Source organism: Myotis nattereri, assembly GCF_964212035.1.
Source record: "Myotis nattereri genome assembly, chromosome: 18".
NCBI classification, from domain to species: Eukaryota; Metazoa; Chordata; class Mammalia; order Chiroptera; family Vespertilionidae; genus Myotis; species Myotis nattereri.
Genome location: NC_138093.1, coordinates 22,373,593 through 22,388,594, shown reverse-complemented (window position 1 = coordinate 22,388,594; position 15,002 = coordinate 22,373,593). Strand labels below are relative to the sequence as shown.

General features: G+C 35.9%; 1 protein-coding gene across 2 annotated transcripts in view; it reads right to left on the bottom strand.

Moving 5' to 3' along the window:
- Positions 1-14,129, bottom strand: part of TDRD5 (tudor domain containing 5) — a gene marked incomplete at both ends in the record, with an annotated part of 46,574 nt that extends 32,445 nt beyond the window's left edge. For both annotated transcript variants that reach the window (XM_081111896.1, XM_081111897.1), the window contains 6 exons: positions 1,467-1,620; positions 4,031-4,087; positions 6,349-6,432; positions 11,181-11,371; positions 12,859-13,266; positions 13,898-14,129. In XM_081111896.1, coding sequence (XP_080968022.1) covers positions 1,467-1,620; positions 4,031-4,087; positions 6,349-6,432; positions 11,181-11,371; positions 12,859-13,266; positions 13,898-14,129 — 1,126 coding nt within the window. The remainder of the gene's footprint in view (positions 1-1,466; positions 1,621-4,030; positions 4,088-6,348; positions 6,433-11,180; positions 11,372-12,858; positions 13,267-13,897) is intronic.
- Positions 14,130-15,002: the final 873 nt, after the last annotated feature.

The window sequence follows — 15,002 nt, the reverse complement described above, 5'->3', positions numbered from 1 at the left end:
GCTCTCACTGGTGCCAATCACACACGTGTGTTTCCATCTGTCATTGTTGATTGTGAATTTGGTTGACACTACTATTATAGAGAAAGGGCAAATAGCGATATTAACCCATTGCGGACGGATCACACGAATTCTTGTGTTTTCTGTTCTAAGGTTTGTGACCAATCATGAGGATTCTTTAAAAAGATATTAGCTTGTAAGAACATGTAATAACTTCCAAATGCAATGGGTATTTAATTTTAAAACATGCCTTTAACATTTATGTAAAACGTTTTTTGTACTCATTCAAAAGAAACTTATCTGGCCACTGGGTAAAGCTAGCAATAAAACTACTGGTCTGCAATGTGTTAAAATATTTCTTCTAATTAATTTCCTTTCAATGTGCAGGAATTCATACATCAGGCCACTAGTAAAAATATAAGTACGATATTGTACTATTGGTTGGAAAGACATTACCAATGAGGGAACAGAGGAAAGAGTACATGGGATCTGCCTGCATTAGTTCTTAATAAGTGTATCTGAATCTATAGTAATGTCAATAAAAATTCCAAAAGAAAAATATTAAGCCACATTAAAAATAAAAATAAAACAAAAACCAAGTGCCTTAATTGCAATGTGGTGTCCTGAAGTGGACAGAGAAATAGGAAAAGAACAATTTTTGAAAACTGGTAAAATCAGAATAAACTCTGAAGGTCAGTTAATGTAATGTACCAATACTAATTTATTAGTTTTAATAAATATATCATGGTAATGTAAGATGTTACTATTAGGAGACACTGGATGAAGGGCATATGGAACCCTGTACTATCATTGCAACTTTTCTGTAAACCTAAAATTATCACAAAATAAAATGTTCATTTTTAGAAAAGCACAAGTGCTGGATGCCAAGGCACACCCATTTATTCTGAATTTCCATGTATTTCTTTTTTAAAAAAAGTAAGTTAATTGATTTTAGAGGTAGAAGCAGAGAGAGGGAGAGACAGAAACATCAATGAGAGAGAAACATCAACATCTATCGGCTACTGGGGATTGAGCCTGCAACCCCAAATCGAACTGGTGCCCTTTTGGAGCAGGGGCTGATGCTCAACTACTGAGCCACACCAGGTGGGCTGAATCGCCATGTTTTTCTAAATAGCTTTTGATATACAGCCAGAGTTAAGAACTACCTAGTGCTTCCCCATCAGATCACTGTTTCAAAAACCGTTTTCTTCAGAATCATCCAAAAATCTGGACAATGAAGAAAGTAAATTTTTTAAAAATCAGATAATCTTGAATAGTAATACAGGCTAGCCTATTATAACAAATATCACCAGAAATAAGGTCATTATATATAAAACATTTTCAAGGCTAATGTGTGATCTGCTTGGTTATAACAAAGAATCTTACACATACAAATAATGCTTTCGTTTTCCTTATCCTTACAGGGACAACTAAAAATCAGGTTTGCTTCATATTGTAATTAAACTCACCACGTGGTAGAGGCTTCATATCAGCATCAAACACCAGTAAGTCTTGCTCTCCTTCCCTGAACTCCACATGGAGAATGTCACTAAGAGCTCCAACGAGTTCTATCACGTTTAAGAAGCCCAATTTTTTTGGTGAAAGTTGTTCTTTAAAAATTAACTGTCATATACATACACACACACATACAAAAAAAAACAGGAACAACATGAAACAGCAATGTTAGGTAACAGAAATATAATATCTACAGATACCTTGGACAGTGCTTTAATTTGGATTTAGCCAAGTTAAATCTGTAAGGATCAGTGAACTCAGGTACCACAGTAAAGGCTTGCTTCCATACAAGTCTAATACAAACCAAGAGACCTATATAATCCCTCACTATAAAACTTATAGGCCAACTATGAATATCCCAAGAAATAAAGAATTGGTTGAGGACACAGGAAGGGTGGTGGTGAATTAAACTTAGTATCTTTACTTCTTTGTACCTTACATATGTATTATGGTTTCTTTCCCTTTTATGTTCATTAGTTACTTTAATAGTTTCTCTACCTTCTCTGTAGGTACCTAGTACTATGAAAATGCAATTCAGTAAGCAAAAGGCTAGTTTACAAAGAATTTTTTAATATGAATTCTTTAAATAAATGATATTCAAAAGTCTCAGAAAGATACAGAGCAAAAAGAGATCACCTCCTGGGAAGTAACCCTTTTCACCAGTTTCTTGTGCAATTTATACTACCCAATTTTATTATATATATTGTCTGTGAATTTTTGGTTTTGCTATCTGGTTTCTCTCTTCATATTTATGTGGAGCTGCAGGAAGATCCCATGGCTGCACTGCTGATACATTATCTTCTCTTCAATTAGCAATCTCATAAGGGATGTTGAAAGAATGGCAGAATGTTGACCAGGTATTTCAAGAGAAAAAAAATCATACAGGTAGCTTTTATATCATGTTGGATAAAATAAAGAGAAGGGTTGGCAGGTGTTTCTACAATTTAGAATAAAAGTTAAATTAAATCTACACTCACTATATATTTATAATCATAAAACTGAATTTCTGCCTAAGTCTATTTATTAAGAAAGGCAAAGAGCTTCTGAAACATTAAATGACTTATTTTAATTTCTCCTTAACCTTTGTAATCTTAACACCCTGAACTTTTATTACACGAAGTACATTTGCTAAAATGTTTGTGGTAGAAAACTACTCACTCTGAGTTGTGAGTCTGGCACAGGAGGTTGATTTTACCCATAAATTTTATATTACTCTCTGACTTTATTCTGTAATTTCACTGATAAGTGACTTTACTTGTTAATCCAAAACACATCAGAGTCTTTGTTTTAGCTTCTCCCATTGGCCTACTTGAAAAACACTTTGTGGTTCTAGAAGATACATTTCTTTAAAACAAGATGAATTTAAATTTCCTCCAACTCTATCCTGAGGGATGATATGTATTTTTTCTAAGTTTTCTTCTTTTAACATTTACTGAATAATTACTATATGGCAGGCACTGATCTAAGCACTTTATTTTTAAGTCATTTAAGCTCACCAAACTATAGCATTAGGTAATATTATCCTGACTTTACATATCATCCATAAAATAGCACAAAGCGATGTATCTTACCCATTATGCTATAGTATCTCCCAATATCTGTATTCATGTCTATAAATATATGTCAGTTTTTATGGCATGGTAGTTAAAAGGTAGGATTCTGAAACCAGACTGCCTGGGGTTCAAATTTTGACTCCTCCATACTCGCTATCTGGCCCTTAGGTAAGTTACTTCTTTGTGCTTCCGTTTGCTGTAAAAATCTAATGAAAGACATTCAGAGCAGAGTGCTGCACACAGCTAACATATGTATAGGTCTTAACCATTTTTTAAAATTGGCTATATGGCAGTATCTGAACTATCATTCTTCAACTTGATTTTTTTTTTCACCAAACATGATGGTTCCAAAAATGTTTCAGGTTTCAGAACAAATCTACTTCATTTATTTTATCTACTACATATTATTGCATGTATACATGTCAATCCAAATTTATTTATCCATTCTCCTACTGATGGTCATGTAATCTGTTTCCAATTTTTTTTACTATACTGCAATGTGCACATGCCTTATGAATGTCTTCATGTGCACGTGTGTAAGAGTTTTCTCTAAAGTGCGTGTGTAGAGTGTAGCTGTTGGATCAGTGGGGTGTGTATCTCAAGCTTTATTTGGTACTGCCAAAACACTCTCCAAAGGGGATTTGTCACACAAGCAGCATAGAGGTATTTTGTATCTCTACAACCTCTCTGCTACTTGGTATTATCAGATATGAAAAATAACGTTTTTTCTAATAATATTGTAACAATAAACAGTAAAAATATCCTTCCTATGCATCATGAATTATTTATTAAAAATCATATTCTTAAACTCTCTTAATAAAGAAAAGGACATCAGAAATCAAAACAAGATGTTTAAGTTCTAGAGCATAGCCTTGGAGGGTCCAAGTAGCAGCAACAAAATTTCTATCCATCAGGAAAACATAAGCTATAAAAAAACCATGGCTGATGAAAATGGGAACACTCACCTCAAACTCCCTAAGCAGTTTAGAAATAAGTAAACCCTCTGGAAACCTGGACACAACCTAATAAATAGAAAATGAAATATAATATAAATAGTTACCATTGGAGTGTTGGGTGATAAAATATAAGACAGTATAAATGTAAATATTACCAAAGATAAAAGCAGCATGTTACTGAGTGAATGAAACAGTCACAATATTTTTCAGTTTCCAGTTTTAAAAAACATTATAACAACAAAAAGCAGTGACTTCCAACATTTCCAGAGTTGAGAAATCATTCTTGCACAACATTGCAATTCCACAGCTCTCCACAAATTCCTATCAGTTCTTTAGCCTAGATAGCATACCATTAGGTCACATTTTTTAAAAATCTAAAAAAAAATTCTATAGCATAAGTTCAAGCATTTTAAATGGTAGAAAAGAAATACAATGGTCATTATAAAAAACTTTGAAAAATACAGTACAGAGAAAATATCCAGTTAGCCATTATTGTCTATGTATACATAAAATACCTATATTTAACATAAAATAGGTCATTATTTCTATAATCAGTTTTTAAATATCAAACCAAACACATCTTAACATGTCAGTAAATATGCATCAACATGTTTCTGGCTTGAGTTTTTAAAATATTCAATATACTTAAATTTGTTTGCTCAATCCCCTAGAGCTATTTCCTATTTTTCATAACCACAAACACTGAAGTAATTATCCTCATAGTTGCACCTTATGCACTTGTCCAGTAATTTTTTTAGGATAAATTCCTAGAAATGGATTCAGTCTATCCCAATAAAGTATAAAAAGTTTTGCACTGGCCATGGCCAGGTAGCTCAGTTGGTTAGTATTGTCCTGATACTCCAAGATTTCGGGTTTGATCCCCGGTCAGGGCATATACAAGAATCAATCAATGAATGCATAAGTAAGTGAAAGAGCAAATCAATGTTTCTCTCTCTCTCTCTCTCTCTCTCTCTCTCTATATATATATATATATATATATATATATATATATCTTTCATCTCTCTCCTTAAAAAATCAATAAAATTTTTTAAAGCTTTGGATTTTCCTAGATTTTTCAAGATACTATATATTTTATTTAAATTTTTAATTCAAGTTTCAGAAAAATGCAAAGTAGAAATGATTATAAAATCCTATGATTCAGAGATAGTTGTTGATGCATTTCAGAAACCAACTTATGCAAAAACATATTCACATTATTTATGATTTACATTAAAGGATAACACTAAACATGTCACTCTATAAAATCTGTTTTTAGAGTCCAACAATATGTCAAGGAGATAATTCCATGTAAATTAATTGAGATACACATAAAAACTTTCTTATGAGCCACATGATATTCCCTAGTTTGGGTGGATAATTTAACCAATCCTTTATCAATGAATGCTTACTATTTCTCTAATATTTTGTTACCATAAAAAAGTCATATTGAACAAATGTCCAAACAAGAAGACAGGACCTCAATGCCCGAAAGTTTTTGCATTTCTCCTAGTAAAACCACACAGCTCAAAAGAAAGTAAGGCAGAAAGAGTCACAATGGCACTCTGATTATTCAAATTACAATTAACAGCTACCACCAAAATTTTAGGTGTACAAAGAACTTTTACAAGTTAATAAGGAGAAACAATAAATTAGGCCAAAGACATAAGAAATATAAATGACTACTAAGCATATGAAAACATGCTCAATGTAAAAATCAGGAGATATAAGTTAAAACAACATAATTAGACAGTAACATTTCACTGTCAGTAGGAGTGAAAATCTGTTCAAACCTTTTAGAGGGAAAAGTAGTAATATTTATCAAACTTAATCAATACCTCGGTCAATTCCACTAGTAGATAAATGTTCAGACATTAACTACAGCATTTTTTAATAGCGAAGGCTAGAAATAACCCAATTGTTAATCAATAACAAATTTCATTAAAGTGAAATATTGTATACCAACACGATGGGATACCATACACAATTTAGAATAATATTTGACATAAATATATAGAAAACTGGTATTGGAAAGAACTTGACAATGATTCATTAGGGTAAGGGGAAGAAAACTGGGAAGAGAGCACATTTATGAAGGAACTTAACATTTTCTAAAGAATTTTTTAAAAAACTTCAAGACTGTAATTTATTTAGTTTTTTTCTGATCTTAAATGAATAGCCACTCCATTTGCAATATATTTGAAAAGATCAGGCATTAATATAAATATAAAACTAAGAAATACTCTTAAGCAAATTAACTTGGCCACAAATGATATCTAATTGTATAATCAAGTATTCTTATCCATTTTCCAGAAACAGAAAATACTTACAAATTTTATTTTATGCTTTAGTTCTGGATTAATAGTCCCACCAGGTCCAATCTGTGCAATAACTGATTTGAAGGTGTTCTCCAACTATGAAAAAGAAATAAAAGTTCAAGTTATAGTAAAAAAAAAAAAAAAGTCAAAGATAAATCTGAATAATATGCAAAGGAAATATCTATCAAAGGAAATGTATTTCAATCAACTGGATAAAAAACTGTTCTCAAGAGTCACTGTAACATTTAATACATACAAAATACATTTATAGTAGGTAAAATATTTATTAAAACTAAATATTCTTAAACTTTCCAGAGAATTAACATTCTCTATAACAATTAGATTCTAGAGTCTTCAATTACTCAATCCCATACTCTTACCCAGAAAAAAATTTTGTTACCAATTTTCTTCTCTTTATAAAAGTATTCAATGTTTATTAAACACACACTTAGTGTTTGCCTAATGCAGGGAAGAGATGGGATGGTGAAAGGTCCCTGGGAGGCAGGATTCAGTGTGAGCCAGGGCACTGGTGGAATGACTGGCCATAAAGGGCAGAAGGAAAAGCTCTTCTGTTGAAATAGAAATGAAGGAGGAAGGAACCAACAGGGATGCAGAAAGATCTGTGAATGTGGGGTGAGAAAATAGAGTGACTAGTGTATTCTGAGTTTAGAAGCAAGGCTCCCTAAGGAAAGAGGGAAAGGGGAGGAAATTCACAAAGTTGAGCAAGTGGAAAAATAATGTTAAGGAAATAACCGATGATTATCTGAACTCAACAGACAGAGAGTAAAGACAGGAGCGGCCCAAGTTAAGACAGCAGGGATCTGAGGATTTTAGCAGAGAGAAGCCAATGGCAAAGGGAGACCCCAATAAAGTAAAAAAATGAAGAGACTATTGAAGAGAAGTGGTAGAGAGGGCAATGAAGGTAGAAGGAACTTCATGAACAAAGAAAAGAAGAATAGTTTTCCTGAAGGCATTAGAAAAGTAGTAGAAGAGGAAACCGAAAAAGGTAGACTCAGTCCTATTACAGAATACGCCAAATGAAGTTCTTCCTAGCTACATAAACAAAAACCGATACAGAGATTTTCAGCAAGAGAGAGACATTATCAGAATTTTAATCTGGCAGAAAATTAGATTTGGAGGGATGAGCAATCAGGAGACTAGGGTGCTAAGAGAGTAAGAATAGAAACAGGAGATAATACAAAGGTGCAACCCACAGAAATTAGGAAAGAATACAATGGAGAAGGAATTGCTGATCCTACAGGGATGAATGAGACCAAGGAAAAAGACTCAGAGACCTCAAGTTTTGTGCAGAAAGCTAAAGGACCTTGGACATAAAGGTAGGTTTTTGCTGTTTTTTACTCAATTTCAAGAATTTGGAAATCGGGGGAGTAAATGGAAGGATACTGAATACAAATGTGATTCGTTTCTATGAAAAACGGCTTGTAACAGGGTCAGCAAACTATGACCCATGGGTCAAAACTGGCCCACCATTTGTCTTTGTATAGTCCATGAACTAAGAATGGTTTTGACATTTTTAAATGGGGGCGGGGGGGTAAAAAAGAATATTTTGTGACACATGAAAATGATACAAAATTCAAATTTCAGTATCCATCAATAAAGTTTTATTGGAACACAGACTCACTCACTATTGTCCGAAGTTATTTCAGCACTACAAGGGCAGAGTGGGATGATTACAACAGAGACAATTTGGTCCTCGAAGCCTCAACTATGTACTATGTGGCCTTTCAGAGGAAATATTTTCCAAGCCTGGTTTCAAGGTGTCAAAATGATGGGCTCTTCCTAGGAAAAGAATGCTTCTCAAGAAGATGAATATGGTTTTTTGCCTCAAATTAAGAGACTTAAAATGAATGGAGTGAGGGAGATTTTTTAAAGTCCAGGTAATCTTGAGGATATCTATAATTAGAAGGTAGAAGTTATAATGTGGGGGAATGAAAGAACAGGAGGTGATCAGTGATTGACATAAGGAAAGTAATCAAGAGGGTCCCTGATTTCACAATGCCCATATACAAAACACAAAGAATGGGCAATAAATCAAATGAACAAAAGATTACAACACAGGGGCATAAATAAAGATGTAAACTGACTCTCCGCCACCCCCCTCCAAAGCCATATTCAGATAGGAACCTACAGGATCAGAGAAAAGGCAGAAAAGAGCTTTGAATCAAAGATATATATTCCTCAGAAAAATAGATAAAAATTAATAGGCAATTGATAAAAATTAACACTAAATAGATAATAAAAGCATAAAGTTTAACCTCTAATAATCAGACAGTAATAGTTATTTACCAATCAAATTGGAAAATTATTTTTACAAAAGAAATATGCATTCACTCTTTAATATTTTTTTCTGAAATTTTCAATCAGTAAATAAATTTAGAAAATAAAAATGAGAACTTTACATACTGAAAAAGACAAAGGAAAATCATTTATAAACATTATTATGGTGTATTTGGAAAACCTATGAGAAAATGATTAAACAAGTTCAAAGTTCAGTAAGGTGGCCAGTTTCAAAATAATATTTCAAAAAACAAATTTCTTTCCTCATAAGCCTTAAGTAGTTAGAACCCCATTCTCAATAGCAACAAAAGTGTCACACTACACAATACCTAAGAATATACTTACAAGAAATGCACCAAACTCTAATAAAGAAAACTATACATCTGCAATGAAGAGCATAAGATAATTCTGAATGAATAGAAAGCTGCATATGTTATTGAATAAACGTATTAAATGTAATGTGTGGAGTCTTCAAATTTTTAAAAATTTAATTCGAAGAGAAATCTCATTGAAATCTTAGAATTTACAAAAATAATTATAAACTTCCAGGAAAAAATACATTAGAATAGATAAAAAGTCTGAAAAGGGACTAACTAGGGGAGACTTGCCCTAACAAAATGAAGGTGAATTTAAAAGCACCAAAATAGAACTGGCACAGAAACACACTCCCCCCAAATTATAATCCAGCTAGATTAAAACTTGACCCATACCAGGTACCTTATACAACAAAAAACTTGAAATCAATAATAGACCTAAGAACTAAAATCATAAAACTTCTAAAAGAAAACACAGGAGAACATTTTGTAACTTTGTATTAAGCAAAGATCTATTATGTAGGCATGAATCAAAAGAAAAATGTAAATTCAATTTCATCAAAAATACAGACTTTTCCACAAAAATCAGATTAAAGAAATAAAGAGACAAGCATAGACCAAAGAAAATATTTCTCTGATAAAGGACTATGTCTAGATTATATAAATAATTCTTCCAACTCAATACAAAGACTACTTAATTTTTCAGATTGAGCAAAAATATGAATAGACACTTCAAAGAAGATATACAAATGGAAAATACTCGTATAAAAATATGCCCAGCATTATTCATCATTAGAGAAATTTCAATTAAAACTAATGAGATCCCATCATACACCCACTGAAATGGCTAATAGTTTAAAAACTGACAATATCGCCAAAACCGGTTTGGCTCAGTGGATAGAGCGTCGGCCTGCGGACTGAAAGGTCCTAGGTTCGATTCCGGTCAAGAGCATGTACCTGGGTTGCGGGCATATCCCCAGTGGGAGATGTGCAGGAGGCAGCTAATCGATGTTTCTCTCTCATCGATGTTTCTAACTCTCTATCTCTCTCCCTTCCTCTCTGTAAAAAATCAATAAAATATATATTAAAATAAAATAAAATAAAATAAAAACTGACAATATCAAATGTTAACAAAGCTGCAATGTAGCTCATGAGAAAGTAAAATTGTACAGACAATTTAGAAAACAGTTTGGCAATTTCTTATAAAGTTCTTAAACGCACACTTAGTGTATGACCCAACAATCCTACTCCCAGGTATTTACTCAAGAGAAATGAAGTCTATATTTATACAAAGTGTATGTAAATGTTCATAGCGGATTTATTCATAATACCCCCAAACAGGAAATAACATCTAACTGAAGTATATCAATACAGTGGGATGATATTCAGCAAGAGAAAGGAACAAACGACTGATATATGCTGGATGAATTTCAAAAGCATCATGCTAAGTTAAAGAAGATAAACACTAAAGGCTAGATGTTATTTAATTCCACTTATGTGAAACTCCTGGGAAGTCAAAATTACAGTTATAGAAAGCAGTAATTGTCTGTAGCTGCAGGCGGAGAAAGAGATTAACTGCAAAGTGGCATGAAGGAACTTTGGGGGATGATGGAAATGTTCTGTTTCTTGATTTTTATGGTTCTTAATGACTAGATACGTTGTCAAAACTCAAACTGTCCATTTAAAATGTGTAAATTTTATTATATATGTTACTAAAGCTAGTATTTTAAGTTACAGAAATAAGGCACTTTTATGTTTCAAATTTAATTTTCATATGCTTATTCTGAGCTCAACTTGCTATCTTGCTAACTTAACCAGGCCTTTGTTGATTATATTTTAATAGTTTTTATTCAAAGTCCTTCAGCATTATAGTCACACACAAATACCACGATTGTAGTGCTCAGGGGCCAGCCATTCAGGTGAAGATATTCCTGAGGTTAGTTGTAAATATGCTTCTATAACTTTGGTGAAAAGCTGGAACTAGAGATACAGATCTGGGAGTCATCTGCAGAAAATAGTAGAAACCCTGGAGTTGACAAAATTGTACTCTTTTCTCACTGTCACTTCTCATTTCTTATAATCCAGCGAACCATAGGAAATGCTTAAGTTACATCTGAAATTAGTGAATGACTTGAATTTTAAAAGACCAGTTTTTCCATCAGATATAAGTAATAACCACTGAATTTAAACACATTTTCAGTGTATTTCTATCTCCAAACTCCAGTATCTCACCTGGTTTAATTTTTCAGTGTGATTCAGCCTTGAAGTCTCCACTACATTTGACTTAGTCTTTTCCATGTTCCATATTTGCTTCAATGGCTCCATGTTTGAAGTGGGTCGTGAAAAGCGTGTCTTTGCTATTGGGAAACTTGGAGAGTATGATCCTTCTTGTTTCATTCTAAAAGGCTGAGTAAAAATTTTACCTTTTGTGAATAAAAGGAGAGAAAAATTGTCACTAGAAATTTCTAGTTTATCTTCTGGTGGTTATATACGAGGCTACCGTGAGCTAAATTGCCCTCAATTTAGAACTAAAAATTAATGCAAGTAAGCTTACATTTTAAACATTAAGTCAATAAAATGTACATGTAATGGAAGTGATTAGTCATCAATAGAAGAAAACCAAGAGATCCTAAATGTGTTACTGAAAAAAGGGACATCTAAAACTCCAATTAAGGCAGCAGCTCTCAACCTGTGGGTTGCCAACCTGTGGGTCGCGACCCCTTTGGGGGTCGAATGACCCTTTCACAGGGGTCGCCTAAGACCATTGGAAAACACATATATAATTACACATTGTTTTTGTGATTAATCACTATGCTTTAATTATGTTCAATTTGTAACAATGAAAATACATCCTGCATATCAGATATTTACATTACAATTCATAGCAGTAGCAAAATTACAGTTATGAAGTAGCAATAAAAATAATTTTATGGTTGGGGGTCACCACAACATGAGGAACTGTATTAAAGGGTCGCAGCATTAGGAAGGTTGAAAACCACTGGTCTAGAGAAACACTATACAAATGATTATACTGGTTTCTGAGCCTTTGAGAATGACAGTGATTGGAAAGGAAAAACAATGAAGGAGCAATAATAAGAACTGGGTTTCTAACCTGGCTCTACCACTTTTCCAACCATGTGACTCTGGAAAAGTCATTTGGCTTTCCTGAGCTTTGGTATCCTTATCTGTAAGACAGGGATACTCACACTACTTGTCTATGGTATAGCAATGACAACCCAAGGTCAAATGCTATACAAATAAGGTGGTTATCATTACACTACATAAATTAATGTAGTGCCTGCTATGACATCAAAGATCAATGATGGCAAAGATCAGATGGCAAATACTACTAACTAGTATGATTTTTAAAACTTCATTTTCCATGTTTCATCTTCTTTACGTGAACACATAGAACTAATGTTCATTTACAGTGAGAGAGCTAATTTTGTGTTTTTATAATAGACTAGAGGCCCAATGCATGAAATTTGTGCAAGAGTAGGCCTCCTTTCCCCTGGCTGCTAGCACTGGCTTCTCTCTGGCACCCAGGACCCGGGCTTTCCTCTGGCCCTGGCTTCATCCGGAAGGATGTCTGGTCTAATTAGCATATTACCCTTTTATTACTATAGATACTACTTCTTATGACCTTACTAAATGCCAGGCACTTTACAGACCTCATCTCATTTCATCCTCAGCACAATTCCAAGGTGCAAGTATTATTACTTCTAGAGATGAGGAAACTAATGCTTAGATGTTTTAAGTAACATGCCTGACATCACCCAGCTAGTGAATGACAGAGCCAACATTTAACTTCAACAAATTGGTGGAGCTTAGCCATTACATGCCTCTTTCTGTGTCACGAGTGCTCCGAAATTTGTTCATCCACAATAGTTACCAATGCTAACATGCTTACCTGCTGGCCACCCTCTCTGCTTTTCTTCTGATATGCTCTTCTTTAACGTCAACAAAGAACCTGCTCTGGTCTGCTCTACAGAAATAACATCCGAAGCCGCATTCAGCACCTCAAACATGGACAGGAACCCATATTGCATGTACTGGAATGATCGTCCAAATCGCTTGGCAAATGCCTTTTCGAAATCAGACAGGAGAACAGGAGATAATGCCAGGAGGTCCTTCAACTCACTCTTCACAACAGCTGGAAGGATAGGGGGCACCCTTCCTCGGTAAGGTACTCGGTGGTGAAAGCTTGACCCAGAGCAAACACTGGCCCTTCCCTTCTGCATGGAGTTTCGAACCTTATGACTGCTCCTCTGTTTTGCAACTAAACTTGCGATTCCTCTGGTGGATTCATCTGGAATGGCTGAAGAGATGAACAAAGAAATCATATGTAGATGAAAACTTACTCCCTTTGTTATCCTTTGTATCTGAGGTTGTATAGTCATTTTTTTTTTTAACTCTCCGTGTAGATGTGTCTCTGGATAGCATGATAAATATGAACCCCTGGTTCTTTTATTTTTTGCATTTTGGACAACAGCTTATTAGTTCCTCTACCCGAGGATGAAGAGAGAAAGGTAAAATCCAGTATGTCATTATTACTGCTACTTGACTCCTTGAAAGGTTTGAAAATCTTGAGATGAACAACAAACTTCCCCTCGATTTTGTATGTGTGTGTGTGCTATGTGGAATTAAAAAATATGATTTTATAATTTAAAAAAAGTCCCATTGCTATGCTTCTCCCAACGAAAGGGGCCATCATCTGAAATCAAATGCAAAAATGCAGTTTTTGTCAATGTACATTTTTTTTTGGGGGGGGGGGGAAGGTTTCTTAATTTTGTGAAAGCTCTAACTTAGCCCACAACCTCAAAGGTAGCTGCCTATGATCACCTCCTTCCTAACCCCCCCCCCTCTCCCACCCTAAATGAAAACACCCGGCCTAAGATGCAGGATAACGGCTAAAACTTTACCACGTGGTTACTGATTACAAAGTTTACCTTTCAGTATGACAGTCCCATCCCCGCAGGGGCAGACACTGACAACATCAGGCATGTCCAACACCAGCTCCATGGTGGACCGGTACCCAAGGACTCGCAGGGGCAAGTGGTTGCCAACCATCAACAGGTACTCCTTTTCCAGCTGCTGTGGGGTCAAACCGTCTTTGGTGGAAATGAGAAGCGACCTTATCTCTTTCCTCAGGCATTCCAGGATGCGCTCCTGCTCAGACATGGCACCCTTCGGGATTTAAGCCAGAAACACGGCCCTTAAGCTTAAAACGACCAATAAGTGAAATACAAACAAGGGAGTTTTAAAAGTGTCGAAGGCAGCCCTGACCGGTTTGGCTCGGTGGATAGAGCGTCGGCCTGTGGACTCAAGGGTCCCAGGTTCGATTCCGGTCAAGGGCATGTACCTTGGTTGTGGGCACATCCCCAGTAGAGGGTGTGCAGGAGGCAGCTGATCAATGTTTCTAACTCTCTATCCCTCGCCCTTCCTCTCTGTAAAAAAACAATAAAATATATATATTTTTTAAAAAATGTCGAAGGCAGAGGCAACATCATGGGACGCCTCTGAAACTTGCGCTTCGCCAAGCCAGGACCTACCTCCCCCACCCGCAACTCAAACTCAAAGTCTCAATAAACCTCCAACAGGGTTTCACCCACGTGTGTCTCCAGGAATCTCTGCCAGTGGCCCCTGCGTGCGAGGTCCGAGTTCTGCAGCCTTAACTCGGGTCTCCCTAGAGTCCATCCGCTCGGAATGGACGCTGGGAACCAGGACTGGGAACGCGGCCCACGCCACGCCGCCTGCCCTCGGGATAAAGGCACTCTCACCCCGGGCACTTTCTCCAGCCCGGACCCTCCAGGGGCTCCCGCTGCCTCTCACCGAGTCCCCGGCGCCGCCCCGTCCCACTCCGCGGGGTGAGCGGGCCCCTTCCCCGCCCCCAACGTCTCCCGGCCCCTGGCGCGTGGGCAGCGCTCCTTCCACCTGTTCGGGGCTGCGCAGCACCAGGGCGCAGAGGCCCCGGGAGGAGCAGGAGGACCCCCCTCCGCAGCCTGGCCTCGAGTGGCCGCCACTCACCGTCTGGCCCCGGCGCTGCCGCCGTTG